Genomic DNA, 23,288 nt, shown 5'->3' on the forward strand with positions numbered 1-23,288 from the left:
GACAAGGATATGAGATGTATGAGCGTTTTTTAACTACAAATGAAGTGTGAGTATGAATGCTGAGGGGAATTAGTGGCAGCCAGGTTGGTGACCAGTTTAATTAAAATCTTCTCACATTTATCCATCATGTTCACAAAGCAATCCATCACATTGAAAAAGCAATAAAGAACCACAAAGCAATTGTCTTGGTGTTATTTATTTAGTTGCATGAGAGGTTTATTTAAATGAATGCCTTTTGGTGTATTTTTATGTAGTTTATGTTGGGTATATAAGTGCGGTCAGTTTGTACATTAGAGGAATTAGTGCTTGACCATGAATGGAAGTTTCCTGACCACAGGCTCTAATAGGATGCAAAAAAGCCTTTATCTGTGGCGTTCACTGTCTTGTCCTCTGAGCAGGTCGGTTCTAATTATCTAATTGTCTTTGTCTTCAGGATCACAAACAAAAGCTCCCATTACTTACCATCACTCAACTTGATATTTTTCCTTTAAACCAAAGCCTTTAAAACTAAAATGATCCACAATCTTGTCATCCTTAAAATGGAACTCCACTGATTTTATACATCAAAGTCTGTTTCCAAGCATTGGGGAGTGCTACTGGATATGTGAAAAAAGATGTGTAATACCTTGGTCGCTACAAAGGGAGTGCTCTTTTCATTATGAACCACATATTTTACTTATTTTTATTGTAAATATCTGTTTTATAATCATGTTGACATTTGCAGTACTTTGTATATTTTGATCTTCATGCACCACAACACTAAGGCAAAGTGCCTGCATGCAAAAAGCTAGTTGTTTTTTTTATCCTGATTTCTGATTTTGAAAAGTTGCCTCAGCTGATGTCACTTGAATCAGCATTGGCTTAGGCTGAAGACTACAAGTTTGAAAATGAACAAAGTAAATCTGGTGGTGTGGATGGGTTGGTGTTAAGCTGCGTTCACACCAAAAGCGTCTGACGCGAATTGAGCAGCAAGTCTACATAGACAATGAATGTAAATGGCGCGATTACACGCGATTTTATATCAAGCGGCATGAATGAAGCGTCTGGAGCGACGCGAATGAATCGAATGAAGCGTCTGGAGCGTCTGGAGCGTCTGGAGCAACGCAAATAAAGTTGGAAAATTGAACTTTTCAGGCGGCATCGTTATGATGCAGTTCCATAATAGATACACTTAAGAATTTCGATTAACCTATGCTGTCCTTTATCAACTTAAAAATCTAGTAATATTCATTTGTTAAGTGTCTGTTGGTTTAGGTGACTCTGTTCAACTCACCCACTTCCAAGAAAGATTTCAACACATTTTGGAGATCAAAAAGTCCATCCAACAAACTTGACCCTCAGGTATATCATTATTTCTAACTCCGCTTCTAGAATCAGGTGCCTTTGGCTTCCAAAGTGACTGCAGGGGCTGTTGAGTTAAAGGGTTCGATAGAGTTGAAGGTGTGATGCAACACTACGGCAATGTGACACTTTCCATTTTCGGGAGAAAGAAACATGTTTCATTTGCTCTGATTCATCAAAACACCCTCAAAGCTCATATTGTAATGTAAGGTATTATCTGACTGATTAAAGGTGAAGTATCTAAAAACGGTCACACAGATTATCCACATATGATGGTGGTATATAGGTAAAATAATACTAGAAGGATATAGTGAGTATGTGGGTTGTGATCTCTGCTTCTTTGTGAATGTTGCAAACATTTTTATATGGATGATTTATATGCAGATGGGTGATTGGTTCTAGTTTATATATTGTTTATGGATGCTTATTAGGGAAGTGTTACCAACATTATTACTATAAAATCTACTTTCAAAAGAAGTCATATCCAAGTAGTGGATAAACAACAACAGGATTTTTCAGTCTCTTTCTTTCAGTTTTGTCCTTTTTTCAAATCATTATCGTTATTGTTGATCGAAAAAGTGTTAGATTAGCAGTAGTTATAGTTATTTGGGCAGAGTCTTTCAGTGTCTTTGGGGGGGGGGGGGGGGGGGGGGGGTTGTCTCCATTGTCCTCCCAGCCAACTACCAGCCTGCCCTTGACTAGTCACCTGTTCCCTATCAACGCATTAGTTCTGTCTGTATTTAAGTCTTGTTTTTCTGTTCACTCTTTGTTGGATCCTTTTTCATTTCTCATCCGTTTTTGTTGAAGTTTGTTCAAAAGTGCAGTGCTGAACTGGTTTTTGTATGTACAAACCAGCAATAAAGACATTTTTCTGCAGTCCTGCTTTTGGTTTTATTTTATTTTAGCTCAAGTTCACATTGAATTATATTTTATTCTTACATATAAATTAGTGCTGTTGGACGCACAACATATGGACAGTGTTGAGCTCTGAATAAAGAAGAAGCGGAGAGTCTATGGACAAATGGACAAAGCCACACATCAGCTGTGTTACATAAAGCTTTTTATAACCCTGTGTGGCAATACAGAGCTTTCCTGTTTTTATCCATTGTAGCAGTCAATGGCTGCTGAGCTGGGGTGCCATTCAGATTCTGTATCTGACCATTTTAAATGTACCAACCATTACCTTACAAGCGGTATGATAACACTATCACCCCCTAAAACCACCAGTACACACCAAATTCAATATAACACAAGCACAAAAACACAACACAGCAAATTACAGGTTCCCACACAGTGTATTTACAAGCAATGACAATAGATTAACACACACAACAACCCAAAAAACAAGCTGTGCCTTTTTTCCCCAACCCAGACTCAATTTCTCTGTCCACAAAGTCAATATATTACAGTCCGTCAGTCGGTTCCCCAAAACACAGAGTATACCTCCTGTCCTTTACGGATCTTTGTTGCAGGATCCAGGATTTCCTAACGATACCTCCAGCTGGCTCTCATTTAGCCACAAATGAAACTCACCAGCATCACCTGTTGTGTGCAGACATGTAAAGGAATCTGGCATTTTCTGATGCTACTCGACACTTATACAATGTTTCACAAAACTCAGTCTTTTTAACCTGGAAAGTCAACAACAGCTTTCCATTGCACTTATGATCTTCTTCCAGTGTACCATACAGAATGTCTTACCCACAGTGTTCAAGTAAACATGCTGCTTTATGTACAGTGGCGTGCGTTCTTTATTTGTGCAATCCAATAAATCCAGCAAAAGCAATATAGGGCAAACACTGAGTCACTTCATGAGTCACTTTATTTCAAATATACAGATGTTTATATGCTAAAAGGAAGAGGAGAGATATAAAATGGTTATACGGCGTGTGTTCTGCTGCAGGATAGAGATAGTAAAAAAACAGAGAACTCATACAGAAGATAATGTTTTGTCCACATGGAGGCACAAGAGGATTTATTTAATGCTCAAAAGACAGGGTAAATGTTCCTATAGCTTATCATAATGGCTTTGTTTAGTGAAGCAATAGGTTTAGGTTTAGTTAATTCATCAGGAATGTTGACCAAAACCTAAAAATTAGACCAACATTATCAGGAAGGTTTTAAAACTTAATAGTCTGAACTAAACTGCATCATTTTCTTGTAAGCTTTAGATCTGAAGGATTCATTTTTCAAATAACTCATCAGGGGTTTTTTTTTTTTGGTTTTTTTTTTGCAGGACTGCTGGGTATCTATTTCAGTCAAGTTCTGCAGCAGTAAAACCCTGAAATTAGCCAATGTAGAGCCATAGCTCAACAAAACCAATTAAATATACAGCCTCTGTGCTATTTTGTGACCTTGTGCAAACATATCTGAATAAATATAAGGGGTCTGGTTTGAGAGAAAACAATTCAGTTTTCACTGTTTGTCCAAAGGCAAAACCGTCGTCCTCATTTTGGAATGATCTTGCATCATCTAGTAACTTAGAGTTAGAGCTAAGCTATCTTTGAATTCTTAATAAGGCATAACGGCTCAGAAAAGTATTCATCTGTTTGACAGGACCTTGGCACCCTTGTTTTATCATCATAGTCGCTGATTCGGCCCCGCAGGTCTGCAGGTAACAAGGCCACCTCATGTCAGTCTCTGATCGAGAGGTCACCATTTATATAGCCGAGCCTGCCAGGCAGCTCGTCTGACAGACACAAGGCTCGCTGTTTTGGTCTCAATAATTCAGATGGATTTGCCCTAGAGTACATCTACACACACATACACACACACACACACACACACACACGCCTCTCTCAAGGTTTCAATATATTTCCCCATGCTTTTCACCACACACGTGATGCCATATGATTACAGTGGTGCACCAAAAAAAACATGAAATTGTGGTTTTGCATTGCAAATATGAGTAAGATCTCATGTGACAAGTGTCTGTGCTGAGATTGGCAGCGACCAGGCAATCTATTTTCATCAGCGTGAAGTGGGGGGTCAATTCACCCCGCTGAAAATCACACAGCGGCTCCAAATCAATCCTGCTGAACTTTTGAAATTTGTTGGGAGAGAGAAAGTGCAAGATAAATGCAGCTGTGACACATTGTGCTTTGGTTGTGGATGTTCTATTACTGCTCATTGATTATCATTAGGGCCCGAGCACTGACAAGTCAGTGAGGGACCTATTGTAATTGCCGGAATTATTAGGGCCCAAGCACTCCAGTGCGAAGGCCCTATTGTAATCGTAGAGATTATTAGGGCCCAAGCACTCCAGTGCGAAGGCCCTATTGTAATCGTAGAAATTATTATTATTATTATTATTATAGTTCTGCCTAAACGAACGCCTTTTTGACAGCCTAAACGTGCCCCAAAACTCACCAAAACTTGCAATCATGTCCGACCCGGCGAAAAATTTGATATTTTAAGGATCGCGAAAATGGGCCGGAAAAAATGTCTCACTAGCGCCCCCTAGAAAATTAAAAAAATTGAGCCCCTCGACTCAGATTGTCGTAGACAAACCATATTCGGTACACATATGTATGGTGTAAAGTCGCACGAAAAAGTCTCTTGGACCCATATCGCCACTAGGCAAAATGGCTCAATAGCGCCCCCTAGAAAATTAAAAAATTGAGCCCCTCGACACAGATTGACATAGACAAACGAAAATCGGTACACATATGTATCGTGTAAAGACGCACTAAAATGTCTCTTGGACCCATACCCTCACTCCAACAGGAAGTCGGCCATTTTGAATCAAACGTGCCAATTTCGTGCCATTTTGGCGTTTTCCACGCATCGTATTTGAACGAACTCCTCCTAGAGATTTAATCTGACCGACTTCAAATTCACTCAGAACCATCTTGAGACATTGGAGATGAAAAGTTATCAAAAACTTTCTGATTAGGGATTCGGTTGCTACGTGGCGATGTGAGGAATTTTGCCTTTTCGTCATTTAACAGGAACTGCTGGCCAAATGGGGGTACTGCACCCCGTAGAAGATTAAGGAAATTGAGCCCCTCCCTCCAGAGTGAAGTAGACAAACCAAATTCGGTACACATATGTATTGTGTAAAGACGCACAAAAAAGTCTCTTGGACCCTTATCTCCACTAGGCAAAATGGCTCAATAGCGCCCCCTAGAATATTTAAAAAATTGATCCCCTCCCTCCAGAGTGACGTAGACAAACGAAATTCGGCACACATATGTATCATCTAAAGACACACAAAAAAGTCTCTTGGACGGATATCCCCACTAGGAAAATGGCTCAATAGCGCCCCCTAACGAATATAAAAATGTGAAAGATTTACGTACTTCAACGAAATTTGGTATATATATGTATCATGTCCAGATGCACAAAAAAGTCTAGGGCGCCCATGACGTCACTCCAACAGGAAGTCGGCCATTTTGAAAAATATGTGCGATTTTGGCGATTTCCACGCCCCGTACTTTAACAAACTTGTCCTAGGGATTTTTTACGACCGACTTCAAATTCACTCAGAAACATCTTGAGACATTGGAGATGAAAAGTTATCAAAACCTTTCTGATTAGGGATTCGGTTTGGGGGTGGCGGCGCCGACAATTCCCTTCGCCATTCGATCCTTCGCCAAAAAGCAGGAAGTCCTTATAACTCCTACAGACATCATCCGATCTACACCAAATTAATCACGCATGTAGAAGGTCCCGCCCTGAACACGTATATGCATCAATACTGTGTTAGCTCCATAGCGCCACCTACTGGATACAATAGCGCACCCTAGAAAATCAAAAAAAAATTGAGCCCCTCAACTCAGATTGACATAGACAAACGAAAATCGGTACACATATGTATCGTGTAAAGACGGACTAAAATGTCTCTTGGACCCATACCCTCACTCCAACAGGTAGTCGGCCATTATGAATCAAACGTGCCAATTTCGTGCCATTTTGGTGTTTTCCACGCATCGTATTTGAACGAACTCCTCCTAGAGATTTAATCTGACCGACTTCAAATTCACTCAGAAACATCTTGAGACATTGGAGATGAAAAGTTATCAAAAACTTTCTGATTAGGGATTCGGTTTGGGCGTGGCGATGTGAGGAATTTTGCATTTTCGCCATTTAACAGTAACTGCTGGCCAAATGGGGGTACTGCACCCCGTAGAAGATAAAGTAAATTGACCCCTCCCTCCAGATTGTCGTACACGAACGAAATTCGGTAAACCCATGTATCGTGTAAAGACGCACCAAAAAGTCTCTTGGACCCATATCCCCACTAGGCAAAACTGCTCAATAGCGCCCCCTAGAACATTTAAAAAATGGAGCCCCTCGACTCAGATTGACGTAGACAAACGAAATTCGGTAAACCCATGTATCGTGTAAAGACGCACCGAAAAGTCTCTTGGACCCATACCCTCACTCCAACAGGAAGTCGGCCAATTTTATTTGAATTTTCAATTTTGGTGCCATTTTTCGCCATTTCCACACCTTGTATTTATGACCGACTTATGTGTATGTATGATCATTAAGGTATACTCATAGCACCACCTGCTGGCAACAACAACTCATGTGCGCCATTTTTTATTAATACCATTGTTAACCATCGGCCGTTTTGCTTGCTTTAATGAACTCCGGCCAGGGAGTTTTTTTTCTCTTACTCGCAGCGCCACCTACTGGACACAAGAAGTGTTAACCCTAGTGCAAAAAAAAAAACTGACACAGGAGGTAGTAACTGGTTTTAAAATAGTTTTATTGCAGGAAGGTAACTGGGAGACTGGGACGAGGGCTGGGCCAAAAGCCTGAGCTCAGGGCTGAAACTGGGGCTGGACCAACCAGGCTGGAGTCAGGCGGAGGCAAACTGCACACACAGAGAAGCAGGTCTTCAGAAAAGTGCATTACTGACAGAACAATAAAATAGTCAACAAGAGATGGAAGGCATGACTGACTGTATCAACAGAGTCTACGATCGTGTGATGAGGTGTACAGAACTATTGATAATTGATGACAGCTGGTCTCACCCCTCTCCACTCCTTCTGCAGAAAGTGACAGGACAAGAGAGGAGACAGAGGAGAAAGCACAACTACAGGAGACAGAGTTTTGACAAGGTCTTTCAAGTGTTATGAAAGTTAATGACAGTTTTTGGAGACAATGAACTGAATGAAAACAATATGACCTTTCATGTCGATACGAAACCAATTAGCAGGGCACCGCAGGGAATCGAACCCCATCCCAGTATAAACCAGGAGTAGCCATTACCAGTGCCTTTTGCTTTTTGGCTAAACATAGTAGGTAGGTAGGTAGGTAAAGCAAAACCTACATTAGCAACAGCATTTTATTATATGTCAAAATGACAACTACAATTTATTTGTTCACCAAATGTGGAAAACTATGCAACTAATGTAGTTTTGAATAAGTGGTTCAATGGGCCAAATATGTATCAATACAATGCTGTTGTAATGTAGGAAAAAGAAATCCTATTTTTTAAATTACAACATACATAACAAAACATCACATACAACATAAATAAAGCCATGCAAACATCCTCTAATGCACACCATGGGTAAGAAAATTGTCATTTCATATTATACAATACAGTTGTGTTTTCTTGATTACATTTAAAAAAATATATAATATATAATTCATGATTTTAATTATTCATCAAAATAAAAATCACTTTTAGACCCATGTTGTATGCATTAAAGCATTACAGAACATACAGCTGACCACAAGACTAACATGTACAACTATAATAAGACAAAGCCATTTAATTTGCACTTACAGCTAACCATATACCTTACATCCACAACATGATTACTCACCTATGTCTACTTCAAACACAATACATTATTAGAATCAACAACTGCCTCATGATTGTAAAATTGATTCAATCTCAATGATCAACTAACGCGCAATCCATTCTACCCGATACCAGAAACAATTACCTAAACACCACAACCCATTTACACATTTCTACATTTAAAACAGCAAACAATTGCTTCATGATCACTAAAATACGCAGGCACAACCTCACACTCAACTTCATAATCTGATATTTTAACATAAACATGATCTATCAAGGTCCCTTGTTCTGTTGTCGCCTGCGTTACTAACTGGCCAAACCCTTTGTCTGTTAGAAATTTGCAGACACTTGATGATTTCAAGAGATCGTCATTAAAATCTCCCATGACTACAATATTGTTACTTTTAGGATGTAGCCAATCAAGTAATTTACCTAAATGTTCTTTAAACAGAGACATGGGATATGACGGTGGCCGATAAATAACTGCTACTAATAGATTATATTCTAGCCAATTATGAACAATACATTCTAAATTCAATGGTGGCATTTCGATAATGTTAGAGGCCAAATTGTCTGCACTGTACAAGCCAACACCACCATGTTGTTGTCCTTGCAGTGCAATCAGTGTTGGATGGTCACTGTTATACGATACACTTCGAGGACTACTGTGAAAAGTGAAGCCCTCGATGTTTACCGCTTCTGTGGATGCAGCAGGTAGCCATGTTTCTGTCACAGCAATACAGTTAAGCTGCAAATGCTGTGTACATGAAGCCAAATCTGATACATGTTTAGTTAAATTTTGTACGTTCATCAAAAAAACGTTGAATGTATTTGTATCCAATTTGTGCCTAATGTTATTTTCTATCAAATATTGGGGCATACCCTGAATTGCATCCTTTATATTATCTTTACAATAAATGACCTTTTCATCAAAATCTTGAATCACCAACCCTGACAAATTTCTAACACGACTCAAGGCCACATACGCCTGACCTGCAGAAAACACTTTCTTCAGACACACCACAGCACTATCTACGGTTATACCCTGTACCTTATGTACAGTACAAGCCCACGCAAGTTTAAGTGGAAACTGACGACGCAAGCCACCTTTCTTAGTCACCCTTTCTTCCTCTGCTTCAATGCCTATGGAGCCCGTTTCAAATAACGGGCTCACACACTGTTTCCTCCTCTGAGCACCAACATTGTCGTCATCAAATTTCACATAAACTCTGTGAGGAAACTTTTTTTTTTCTAAATAGACAATGTCTGTTACAAAACCACACACACCATTAACAAGACCATCTAAAACATCCACATTTTTACACAACATAACACGTGCACCCTTACCCAACGACAACACTTCAGCTAAACACGTGTTATATGTTTTTGTATGATGGCCACTTTTCAACACCAATTTACCCGTTTTTTTATCATTGACAAAGTCCTGAGCCTCTATTTCATCATGTTCAGGACATGTCTTCAATAATTCCTCATCGTTGTGCTCATTTACCTGTCTATTCGTCGGAAAAATGTGTAAAGCTGAGCTGACTTCACCGGTTTCACAACGTTTTAATATTTCGATGTCGCTATTCAACATCGCGGTCCCTTTCGAACGAGATCTAACTCGGTTTAACAACGCCGCAAACTCACCATCTTTTTGCCTAACTATTTCTGTCAATTCCACCACCTTAAAAAGGCTAGACCAAAAGTTGACTCCGAGTTCCTCTTCATAAAGAGGCTTCCCTCTAACCGGAGCCAACTGGAAAAAATCTCCAACCGCAATGACGCACACATTCCCAAACGGAGCAAGATCACCTGTTTGTTTAATTTGTCTTAACCTACTATGAATGTATGTCAACAGTCTGTGGTCAACCATTGATATTTCATCAATAATCACAATTTGAAGATCACAATATTTAGCACGCAAAGAGTTCACCTTTTCCTCACCCAAAGGTACGTAGGGAAGGCGAACATCTTTGCCAATGCTAAATGTGCTGTGAATGGTTGTTCCGTGCAAATTGTACGCAGCAATCCCTGTAGGAGCCGTTAACAACACACAAATATTGTCAGGATTACGACAGACTGTTGACAACAACCTCATAGCCTCATACTGAATGGCTTTAATTAAATGGCTCTTTCCCGTCCCTGCACCACCTGTAACAAAAACATGAAACGGTTCTGGATTCTTGCCTCTAACCCTATCTAAGCACCACTGCCTAACCTGATAAAAAACAGACAGCTGAGTCTCATTTAAAGACCTAATGAGAGCCAAGCCATCAGTCCTACACATAATGTTACTCCTCTTTTCTAAATGCACTACCTGCTCCCTACTCACAGCTAAGTCTGGAATATTCACAACATCTTCATCATCTGCTACCTGCTCTCTCTTTTTCTCTTCCCGTTCCTGCTGACACTCTAAACGCTCCACCTCCTGCTCTGGACACAATTCACCCCAGGCATCTTCTGCTACACCGTCTAAACCTATCATTTCCTGAATCTCATCCAACTCGTCGGCATTAATCTCAAATTTACTCCTATTCAAATCTACGACTTCCTTCACCGAATGCATCGACCCATCACTAAATCTAACATGAGCATCACTATAAAACTGTGCATACGTTTCAAAATTACGAGGCTTTAGCTGCTCATCTAAACGATACGGCAAAAACAACTGCAGGATACTTTGATAAAATAATTCTGGCGTTTTAGTCTCAGAAAAGCGCGCATATCGAATTACTGCAGGTTTAGTTTTAGTTCTTTTCACGACAAATCCGCAATCATTCTTTAATTGAATCCGATCCTTGCACTTTTCATTTTTAGTTACTACGCGATACTCCGACGCAAATGTCGCTATACACATGTCCTTAAATGTGCTATCGTTAGGCCTATTCTTGTAACGATCAACTATGCTAGTCATCCAGATGTCATCTGCATTACAATCTGAAGACTCTGCCTTTTGCCTCAATATATTTATTGGTAAACTCATTTTAACTATATTATTCCCTGTGGGTATAAACACAACCTTCCTAGAAAATTCTTTCAAGTGCATATTACTTAACCTATACACTGCTTCCTGAGCACACACATCTCTATTATGTAGATACACACTACCTAAACTTTTCAATGCCTCTTTCGCACTAACGTTCCCGTCCTTTGACGCTTCTCTTTGGGCATTGCCTAGCAACAATCCCATGTCTCTCTCTGCCTTCGAGATGTAAGAAATAATATAAACAATGCAAGCGTACGCGTCAACAACAAATTGGACGTCCAAATTGGCGTTCCAACATTTCAATAGCGGCTTACTATACTGGTTAATCCACACCTCATTAACCTGCCTTTTCAACACTACACTAGTCTTTTTCGCTATACGCTTATACGCAGCCTCAAAAGTAACCGGACTAATCCGCAAACGCAGCAACAATTCCTCAACAGTGAGATTACTATTTTCCTCCTTTAACACAGCCGCCTTGATATTGCCCACTATGTCTTCTGCATGGTCTCGTCTCATCAGATCGGGTTTTTTCATATCCCGTTTACCACATGTACATGCTTCAGATTCCTCGCATTTACATTTGTTTTTGGCTTCTTCCCCTGATGGGCTACGAGAAATAAATGTACGCGTGGATGGCACTTTTGGAAAATTAAAACGACAAGCCGTGTTATTCTTTTTACAAGTTTTGGAATGTCGTTTTGAATGTTGTTGTACAGATGTGACAGTGTCCAATAATGTCTCATCTTGTGACGGTAACTCGCATGTTACATATTTATCAATAAATTCCACGACCTCTTCGTCTGTGTTTTCGTCAATTTTTGGTGCATTTTCGATCCAAAACAAGCAATGTACATGTGGTGAACCGCGCTGCTGGAATTCCACCCTATAAAAGAAATCGATAATTTTGCCTATTGGATTTGAGGGGGACATAAGGACCTCCCTCAAAAAAACATGCCAGCGATAATCAAACATTCTCGCTGCAGTGACCGGATTACGACGCAGTAACTCGCACTTGTCTGCCCACTCTAAATCTTCAGCAGTCTGAGACCTACCTTCCTGTTTCAAAATGCTATTAAGTAAATTTGTCCATCGCAAATCTGCAGAAGAGAATGAACAAAACCAAGTAGGCAGACCTAGCTGACGGACTGAAGCCACAAGCCCACGCTGGGCTTCTTGCCAAAAAGCCGGGGTACCTCGGATCGGCTTAAGAAAACGATACCCGTCATCGAACTCCAACAACTTCTTCATAGACTCTTCATCGTTAATTAAATCCTTTACACTCTTATCACCTACCTTCTTAGAAGGACGACCTTTACCTTTACGCAGAGCTATCGACACATTCGATACAACCTGCTGAACCTCAGACATATACTGACCGAAAAATATATATTCTACATTTTTAGAAAACCTACCGTCAGCATGCAAAATCCTGTTATTCAAATACCGCGACAACGTCAAAGGACTGGTCCTACTATCGTGATACGTTTTACAACCCTGAGGAAACAACACTGGGAAACATTTGGCCTCATTTTCCTGATCAGAAAGTAACTTAACAGGATTGTTACCTTCTGCAGGCGCAAGATTCAATACACCCTCATAATACTGATCTAACGTTTCCTGACCTATATCAACAGGCATAAAACACGTGTCCTGAAACATACAATGCTGCTGCCTATCGTGCAAAAGCTCATCTTCAACATCCTCAGCTTCCCCACTTTCTACATTACCGCTAACCTCCGGTTCGACAACTGCATCATCTTCTTCCCTAAGAAACTCATTTAGCCACTCTTCATTAAATTCAACGTCTTTATAATACACATTTGTTTCTTTTAAATATTGCAAAGCCTTCCTAACGCGCATAGTATCCACAAACTGATACTCGTAATGCCCTTTATATGTCAACTTGCGCTTTAACTTTACAAGCAACAAAGACCCCTCCATATTGGAACGCGGCAACAAATTACTCGTCTGCACTATGTTGGCTGGAACACATGTCACCGGTCCATGCACTCCATTCTGACCTCCCTTAGGTAGAGCCAACATCTTCATAAACGGTATATGCAAAGCTATTAAATGCTGCTCTAAGCTATTCAAACAAGCCAACTCCGGTGGAACAGGATCAAGTTTCAAGTTATTAACTGAACTCTCAGGTGGCAGTACACCATTATTAAGCTTAGAATTACACGTATGGCAAATCCACAACTGACCTCTAGCTGAATCTAACAACTGACACGGCACTACACAGTCCTTACTACACTTGTGTAAATAGTCCTCACAAATACACTTATCTGCTAATGAAGCTAATGCCTTATTCTTACTGTAATTCTCTATTCTACAATTTAAAACCTGCCGTCTAAACAACAATCTATGGCAAACAGAGCACACAAAATCTGGACCGTCTTTAACCTTATCCAAAAACTGGTCCATGACAAAATCAAACTGCTTCTGCTTGTCTTTTATGTCTACCATCTTCAACTTGTTACCTGCTGCAACACGAATTCTATGCTCCGGGTTCCCATGATACTTTCTTCGACTAATTTCCTTCACTCTCTGCCTATGCAACACATTTTCCCTATACTTTCCAATACTTTTTGCTTTAACGCGCTCCTGATGCAACACATTTCCCCTATACTTCCCAACACTGTTTGCTTTAACTCTCTCTCTATGCAAAACATTGTCCCCATACTTCCCAACACTCTCTGCTTTAACTCTCTCTCTATGCAAAACATTGTCCCTATACTTCCCGACACTCTTTGCTTTAACTGTCTCTCGATGCAACAAATTATTCCTATACTTTCCAACACTCTTTGCTTTAACTGTCTCTCGATGCAACAAATTATCCCTATACTTCCCAATACTTTCCCCTTTTTCTTTCTCCCTCAGCAACACATCCTGACGATATTTCTTATTGCGCATTTCCATTTTCTTCTCCCTATTCAGCACACTATCCTGATATTTCATTTTCATTTGTGATTTCCTCTTATTTTTCAAAAACTTGGAAAGACAACTATTACTATTCACACCTGCACAATCAACAGTTTTCACTCTCTTACACGCTGGACTTTCCAGTGAACAACCCTCTACACTACGACGTCTCATATCATAAACTTTCCAATCCGAACTACTCACATTACACAAACCATAACACCTCTGCAGTTGAGGCTCATAAACACAAACAACCGTTTCATAATGGTTACCATTACAATTTTCCAAATAAATCCCCTGTCTAGACAAACCATTAAACTTACAGCTATATTCAAGCCATCTACCATCACAAAATGTAAAGATATCAACTCCTAAACAATCTGCGGCTGCCTGAATTTCCACCTCTGTTGCCCAGCTGCCAACATAGCTCATCTTTGACTCCCTGATATAATCTGCCACTGAAGAATACTCACTTCTCAAAATGTCATTATATTGTGATGCATTCTTCTCTAGATGCTTAACAACAGCGAGTCTAATCTTCCTATGACTCTTCTGTGTTCCACTCACAGCTAGAGACACTGCCCTAAAGAAACAGTTCCCATCAGCCACTATGTTCTCCTTCTTACAAGGAGACCCTAACAAACCAACTCCTACAGACACTACCTCATCAACCTTCTCAAACTCTACATTTACCCGTTTACAAACCGACTGGGCAACCTCCTTACTGAGGGGATCAAACTGCAGCTGTTTACACGTCTCATCACTAACAAACACAACATCTGAATCAGCTGCTGTAGCATCACCACTAACAACCACAACATCTGAATCAGCTGCAGTAGCATCACCACTAACAATCACAACATCTGCATCATCAGCAGGAGCATCACCACTAACAATCACGGACACGACCTCATCTGCAGTAGCATCACCACTAACAACCACAACATCTGCATCATCAGCAGGAGCATCAACTATCACAGACACGACCTCATCTGCAGTAGCATCACCACAAACCACAACATCTGCATCACCAGCAGGAGCATCACCACCAACAACTACAACATCTGCATCACCAGCAGGAGCATCATCAAACACTATGTGAAAGACACACACACCGGCTATCTCAAAACCTGCGTGATATGCATTGAGTGATGCAGCCAAATTGCATACATACTCATGCAGGTCTCTAACACAACTAAAATACGCAACTATACTTCGACCATAAAGACCTACCATTCCAGCAGCGTTGCGTGCGTGTGAATCAACAACAGCATATCTACCATTCTGACTAATAACGGCGCATGTAGTACCACCCAGGGTCATCAAACATGTGCTATATTTGCCAAGCATCCTCTCCAATCCGTTTAGGAGAGAGGTGTGAAAACCAGCCTCAACAAGTTCTCCATCAACTACATCGACCACACCACTTACATAGTCACTACCATAATCGAAGGTAAACTGCTGCCCGTCAAAAACATGTTGTCCTGGCAATTCAGGAACAGACAAGACCTCGAAAGTACCACTGATCCTCCTGTCCTCACGCAAAAACGCGTACAAGTCATCGCCTAGATGGAGAACATGATCCAAATCGCGACGCCGCCACGAGAAAACACTGTTGACTGTGTGTTGAGCCAAGCTTGCTAAAGCTATGGGCATACACTGAACCCCTGGGTATTTAAATCTACGATTGCCCTGATGGAAACTTCCCCTAACCCATTTAACCTTAGCAGATGTACAGTCCTCGTGGTCAGCAGTAACATCAGTGTCCGAACACACTGAACCTGAACAGGAAGAATCAAAATCTGTCCTACCTTTGACGCATCTAGGGAAGTCTTCCTCCATCGGGCTGGGGGGCGATGACTCTGAGGACACATGTGACATGGTTAAAAAAAACACGTTTTCAAACTCCATCAATAAATGACTGTTAAGGCTAATCAGGAACTAAGGTTAATCTTACCTGTGACGCAGGCAGCAGGAGCATCCCTCTGCGTCACGACCACGTCCACGGGGCTGGGGAGCGATGACTCTGAGGACACATGTGACATGGTTAACAAACACGTTTTCAAACTCCATCAATAAATGACTGTTAAGGCTAATCAGGAAGATACAAGCATTAGAACTAGGGTCAATCTTACCTGTGACGCAGGCAGCAGGAGCATCCCTCTGCGTCACGACCACTTCCACAGGAGCAGTCTCCACAACAGCCTTTACCTAGAAGAGGAGAAAAACCAAAAATGATTAACCAACTCCATCCACACATTTTTTTCAAAAATGTCATCTATTACAAATAATCAAATATTGCATTAAACTATTACTAACCTGCTGCGGAGCCTGTCTCCTCTTGGAAGTGGCTGCCTTGGGCTGACGGTCCACGCGGGGTTTCTAAAAGAAAAACATGAAAATATTAATTAACATCAAATTTAAAATTTGAAATTAATTTACAGTGTGTTACTAGGGATATACTTCGTTATAAAGCCTCACCCAACACATATCATTTGCATATAACTTACCTTCTTGCCAGGTGGCGCAGTGCACACAGGGCTGGACAGATCGGATGGAGCGGCCCTCTCCAACGCATCCATCACGGCGCTGCTGAACCGCACCGGGTTAAGTGGGAAGGGCACCTCCAGCTCCTGTGAAATAATAATGGAGACAGACTATTACCGACAACTTGCTTTGACATATAATACACATATGATCACTAAAAATATCAATGATAAAGTTAAAGCAGAACACAAATAGACTGACCGGCTGCTGAAGCTTCCCACTTTTGCCCGCGCCGCACGACTCCTCCCCCTCCTCCCCGGAGCGTCGCCTCTGTAATGACAAATGTTTGTATTACACAAAGAGGTACCATTTAAATATGAATAACGCAAATGTTTCTAAATGTTACTGTTTGTCATGAAGTTTCAATCAAATTATTACCTTCCCACGCCCCTCCACAAGTGACCAGCCGAAGGGGTCTGACTGCCGCGGAGCGACAATCTCCCCCTTGACGACCACTCGTGGAAGGCGTCTCGGCGCTGCCGACCCAGGTGACGTCCTGCGAGGCACCTGGGGCTCTGGTGGAGGCACCGCCAGCTGGGTGTAGGCGGCATTCCACAACAAGTCAGCAAGCACAGGCATCCCGTGCTTGTCACTCAAGTGGACCTGCAAAAACAAAACATGAAAAATCAATTTATAAAATGTACACAAAAGACACTCATTTCAACTCCAAAAACATGAACATATCACAGCATTCTACTTACGCCGTCTCTGCACCACAGCTTTAGATGCTCCTTGCGGAAGGTGGGGAAGTTGTCTGCAGTATGGATGTACGGGACACCTACAGGAGAAAAAAAAAACATGAATTACTGAAATATTCAGAGACAACATACTTCAGATTAAGGCAATTTCCCCCCCCTTTTTTAAAAAAAACATACCCATGCGTGCAGCAACCTGGCTGAAGGCGTTCCGGAAGTGGCCCTGGAGCTCCTCATCCACCACCAAACGCGGCACGAAGTCCATGACGATCACCTACAAAAAATACAATAAAACAAAAAATTATTACAAAAAGTACATTTCTTTTTACAATCAAATTCGTTTGTGGCACAGGCTGCTGCCACTATAAATTCCCTCAACACAGTTTAGTCAGACACAGTTCAATTAACATTTTTTATTGCCACACAAAAACTTGCGCAGCTCTCAGGTGCACCGGGCTCTCCACCGCAATAACCAACTCTTCAGCCTTTTTCTGCTCCGGTGCTCCTCCACTCTCTCTGTGCAGCCACCACGCTGTCCAGCCCCTACTACAGTGTGAAAGGAGAGCTTGATTAGTCAACTTAGCCCAACTGTACCAATCCACTCACCTGGCGCTGCTCCTTCCCAGCCTCTCTCTCCTACAGCTGACCAAACCAAACCAAGCCCACCTCCATGTAATTATACAACCAATCATAATAACCGCAATAATAATCATTGTAATGACAATTGTGCATACCTTAGGCCAGCGTGTGCAGACCGTGCACAGGAGCTTGGCGAAGTCGGCCCGGCCCTCGTCCACTGTCCGGCTCGCTGTCAGGTTGTTGCTAGGAGCCATGAGACAGACCAAGTCAGGGGTCCGAGGTACCGTAGCGTTCAGCACCTCGGTCCTCAACTGAGCTGCACAGGCCCCCGGCGTCGACATGACAGCGAAGGACAGGCACCCCTCTGGCATCGGCACGTGTCGATCTGCGAAGCTTCGCAGATGCGAGGCACCGACAAGAAGAACCAACTGAAACAACACAAGATATATATTTTTTAAATAATGGAAATAATTACTCCTTGGATCAAATTATTTGTTCTTAAATTCTAAAAATAATAATACCTTCTTGCCGGGGGCATCATCTGGAATGACCAACTTGTGCTGACGGCCAGTCAGCAGAGAGGTCGGCCATTTCTCCACCTTGTGGCGCCAGCCGGTGCCACGGCCTAGATAAAGCCAAGATAAAAACAACAACAATCACAACATATCCAAAACATAACACATTTCCAATAGGAAAACTGTGCAAAACAGAAAACAGTTTACACCTTCCACATATAAAGGAAAATATTCATTAAAATAATACATACGTTCAAGGGTGCCACAGGGAGAATGCTGACGACCCAGCATGACGATGCGCTGCTCCTCCACTCTCCTCCGGGCGGCCTGGGAACGGCGGAAGGACTTCATACGAGGCATCTGAATGATTACAAAGTTTAAACACATCAGTAACAAAGCAGCAGAGATTGTATTTAGACTCAAGTTTAATGCACTAAGCTCAATAAACAACACCCTTAGTATTAACTGTTTAGGTAGCAAATTACGCAGTTGTGAACATCTATGTATATTGCATGCACTGCAATAAAAAAAAGAAAGAATATTTCTCCCTTTGTTAGAATTTTTACAGACCATAGCTTTTAAACATAGAATGACATGCTAATTACAAAGTCACAGTAAGACAGTTTAACAGGATTGATTTCAACTTAACTTATGCTGGACTACATTACTGTATTACATGTAACTAGATCAAAAAAGTCCGCTAGCATAATGCTAACAAAATACACTCAAAGTTACACAATCAATACGGATCACAATCAAACAAACAAAAAGTAAACCATCACTTAATATAACACACACACACACCCAGTGAGTGGAAATCTGTGTGTGTGTGTGTGTAGCAGCGGTACACACACACAGCAATCAATAAACATCAGTGTCTCTCATAGCCGTAACATAATATGTCGCTAATAATACAACAGATAAGTTGCTATTTATAGCTCCGAAACGTCATGTAAAAGTCCGCTAGCATAATGCTAACGAAATACACTCAAAGTTACACAATCGATAAACGGATCACAATCAAACCATCACTTAATATAATACACACACAGTGAGTGGAAATCTGTCTGAAAGCAGGTAAAACAGCAAACCAGGAGCATTATAAACAACCCTCCATATCACCAAAATACTGCAGTCCAGCTGTGTGTGTAGCAGCGGCACACACACACACACATCAATCAATAAACATCAGTGTCTCTCATAGCCATAACATAGCATGTCGCTATTAATACAATAGATAAGTTGCTATTTATAGCTCTGAAGCGTTACGTAAAGGTCCGCTAGCATAATGCTAACAAATGCTAACGAAATACACTCAAAGTTACACAATCAATAAACGGATCACAATCAAACCATCACGTAATATAACACACACACACACACAGGTGACTACAGTCTGTAACCAATAATAGCCTAAATTCATCTTGTAAGCCATACTTAATTAACAATAAAAAACTGACGTCAATAATCAGTGTCTCTCATAGCCATAACATAACATGTCGCTAATAATACAATAGATAAGTTGCTAATTATAGCTCTGAAACGTCATGTAAAAGTCCGCTAGCATAATGCTAACAAATGCTAACGAAATACACTCAAAGTTACACAATCGATAAACGGATCACAATCAAACCATCACTTAATATAACACACACACACACCCAGTGAGTGGAAATCTCTGTCTGAAAGCAGGTAAAACAGCAAACCAGGAGCATTAGAAACAACTCTCTGTATCACCAAAATACTGCAGTCCAGCTGTGTGTGTAGCAGCGGCGCGCACACACACACACACACACACACACACAGCAATCAATAAACATCACAGTGTCTCTCATAGCGATAACATAGCATGTCGCTATTAATACAATAGATAAGTTGCTATTTATAGTTCTGAAACGTTACGTAAAAGTCCGCTAGCATAATGCTTACGAAATACACTCAGTTACACAATCGATAAACTGATCACAATCAAACCATCACGTAATATAACACACATACACACAGGTGACTACAGTCTGTAACCAATAATAGCCTAAATTCATCTTGTAAGCCCTACTTAATTAACAATAAAAAACTGACGTCAATAATCACAGTGTCTCTCATAACCATAACATAGCATGTCGCTAATAATACAACAGATAAGTTGCTATTTATAGCTCTGAAACGTCATGTAAAAGTCCGCTAGCATAATGCTAACGAAATACACTCAAAGTTACACAATCGATAAACGGATCACAATCAAACCATCACGTAATATAACACACACACATAGGTGACTACAGTCTGTAACCAATAAGAGCCTAAATTCATCTTGTAAGCCATACTTAATTAACATAAAACTGACGTCAATAATCACAGTGTCTCTCATAGCCATAACATAGCATGTCGCTATTAATACAACAGATAAGTTGCTATTTATAGCTCTGAAACGTCATGTAAAAGTCCGCTAGCATAATGCTAACAAATGCTAACGAAATACACTCAAAGTTACACAATCGATAAACGGATCACAATCAAACCATCACGTAATATAACACACACACATAGGTGACTACAGTCTGTAACCAATAAGAGCCTAAATTCATCTTGTAAGCCATACTTAATTAACAATAAAAAACTGACGTCAATAATCACAGTGTCTCTCATAACCATAACATAGCATGTCGCTATTAATACAATAGATAAGTTGCTATTTATAGCTCTGAAACGTCATGTAAAACTCCGCTAGCATAATGCTAACATATGCTAACAAAATACACTCAAAGTTACACAATCGATAAACGGATCACAATCAAACCATCACTTAATATAACACACACACACACACAGGTGACTACAGTCTATAACCAATGTAATAGCCTAAATTCATCTTGTAAGCCATACTTAATTAACATAAAAACTGACGTCAATAATCACAGTGTCTCTCATAGCCATAACATAGCATGTCGCTATTAATACAATAGATAAGTTGCTATTTATAGCTCTGAAACGTCATGTAAAAGTCCCCTACCACGAAACGAAATACACTCAAAGTTACACAATCAATAAACGGATCACAATCAAACAAACAAACAGTAAACCATCAATTAATATAACTTATCAAGCTCCTCAAACACACAATAAACATCCGATCTAACTTTCAGGAGGAAAACCGACAACAAAATATATATATATATTATATTTAAAAACATTTAAAAATAATAATAATATAATAATACAATAAATAATAAAAATCAGGTAAAACAGGTAGAAATAATATCACAGCAAACCAGGACGAGTCAAAAAAAATCTGCTCCATGTCACTGTCTCACACACACACACACACACACACACACATATACACACACAGCAGTGACTGCAGTTAGCATGCTAGCGTTAGCACATGAACCAGCAAATTACTGGAATAGCATTAGCCCGTTAGCATGCTAAACAGCTAACTAATAGCATTAGCGTTAGCACATAAACATTTAAATGAATGGAATAGCATTAGCCTTTTAGCTAACTAATAGCATTAGCGATTAGCTAGCAGCTAGCAACAGCCTGTCCGGTCTAATAACTACATTTTTTTAGAAATACATATAACTACAACATTGTGAGAGATACACATCAGTATAAATGTGTACCTTTAAAGTGATAAATTAAGAATAACTTACTGTGAGCTCGAAGAAAGTCCTCAAAGCCAACGATCTCTGAAGAAAGTCCTGTGGAAAAACTGAAGAAAAACCTGGGAAAACTGTTAAAAAAAAGCAGTAAAAACGAGTAAAATCCTAGAAAATGCGTTAATCAAAGAGAAATGTGTAAAATCCGGTGAAAAGGAGTGATAATCCTGGTAAATCGTCGAAGAAATCAGCAATGCTCTCTCTGTCTGTGTAAGCTCGCTCAGGCAGTGTGAAGTTGTTCGGCGGGAAAGCGGAACAACGCCCTCTGCAGCTCCGAGCAAACTATTTATACCCCTTGAGCTGAATCTTAAAAAAAATTAATTCAACCAATCAGAACGCTAACCCATTGTTCACCAATTCCCGCCACACAGTTAATGGCGGGAATCTTTTTTTTTTTTTTAAAGAAGGAGGAACATAAGTCCTGCTATACAGATAATGGCGGAGTCTTTTTTTTTTTTTACAGGAGACATGTCACCTCACACTTGAGTGACTAGAAAAACCCATTTCTCCCCCAAGGAAACTCATGAGGGACATAAAAAAGACAAAATACACTACAAAGAACACATTTCTGACTTTTTTTCCTTCTAAATACCAATCTCTAGTGGTAAAAATCTGAAAAGTGATTTAAAACAAAGGTTTAACCTCTTAAAACAGCCATACAAATTATTGGCTAAAAGGTTATCAACTTCATTTCACACACATAGGTGACTAGAGCTATGTAGTTCCATTTTTTGCCATTTCCACACTTTGCTTTAATGATCATTGTGATCTTTAAACCTGTGTGATTCAAAGTTATCAAAAGTTAAAAAAAGTTTTGCAAGGAAGTTGTTACTTTAAACAGACATGTTCCAAACTGCACCAAATGTCTCATGGTTGATGAGAGTCCCATCCTGAACACATTTATGCTTCAATATTGTCTATTACCCATAGCGCCACCTACTGGACACAAGAAGTGTTCTTTGATGACCATGAAGCAGGACATTGCTGTAACTTTAAGAGACATGTTCCAATCTGCACCAAATTGTCATGGCACCACTTATGCCATGACATAAACATGAATGTAAATATGCTGTAATTGTATGGCCTGTGCCTAGCCCAATGAACAACTTGACCTTGACAATGCCATATTGTGAAGACTGAATGTTAAGGGGCTGCAGAAAATTGAGGCAGGAGGTAGTGTAACTGGTTTTAAAATAGTTTTATTGCAGGAAGGTGACTGGGAGACTGGGACGAGGGCTGGGGCAGAAGCCTGAGCTCAGGGCTGAAACT

The 23,288-nt window shown here is 40.4% G+C and overlaps 1 protein-coding gene across 1 annotated transcript; it reads right to left on the reverse strand.

The window, feature by feature from the left end:
• Nucleotides 1-7,056: 7,056 nt before the first annotated feature.
• Nucleotides 7,057-18,720, reverse strand: LOC134003818 (uncharacterized). The gene is made up of 15 exons (XM_062443172.1): nt 18,612-18,720; nt 18,367-18,470; nt 18,001-18,273; nt 17,447-17,540; nt 17,273-17,349; nt 16,950-17,174; nt 16,773-16,841; nt 16,535-16,657; nt 16,344-16,406; nt 16,160-16,235; nt 15,982-16,050; nt 13,948-15,886; nt 10,443-10,692; nt 10,044-10,141; nt 7,057-7,165 (listed from the first exon to the last, which is right to left on the reverse strand). The coding sequence occupies exons 1-15, from the start codon at nt 18,718-18,720 to the stop codon at nt 7,057-7,059; spliced, it is 3,678 nt and encodes a 1,225-aa protein (XP_062299156.1).
• Nucleotides 18,721-23,288: the final 4,568 nt, after the last annotated feature.

Source organism: Scomber scombrus, chromosome 21 (genome assembly GCF_963691925.1).
Source record: "Scomber scombrus chromosome 21, fScoSco1.1, whole genome shotgun sequence".
In the NCBI taxonomy this organism is placed as follows: Eukaryota; Metazoa; Chordata; class Actinopteri; order Scombriformes; family Scombridae; genus Scomber; species Scomber scombrus.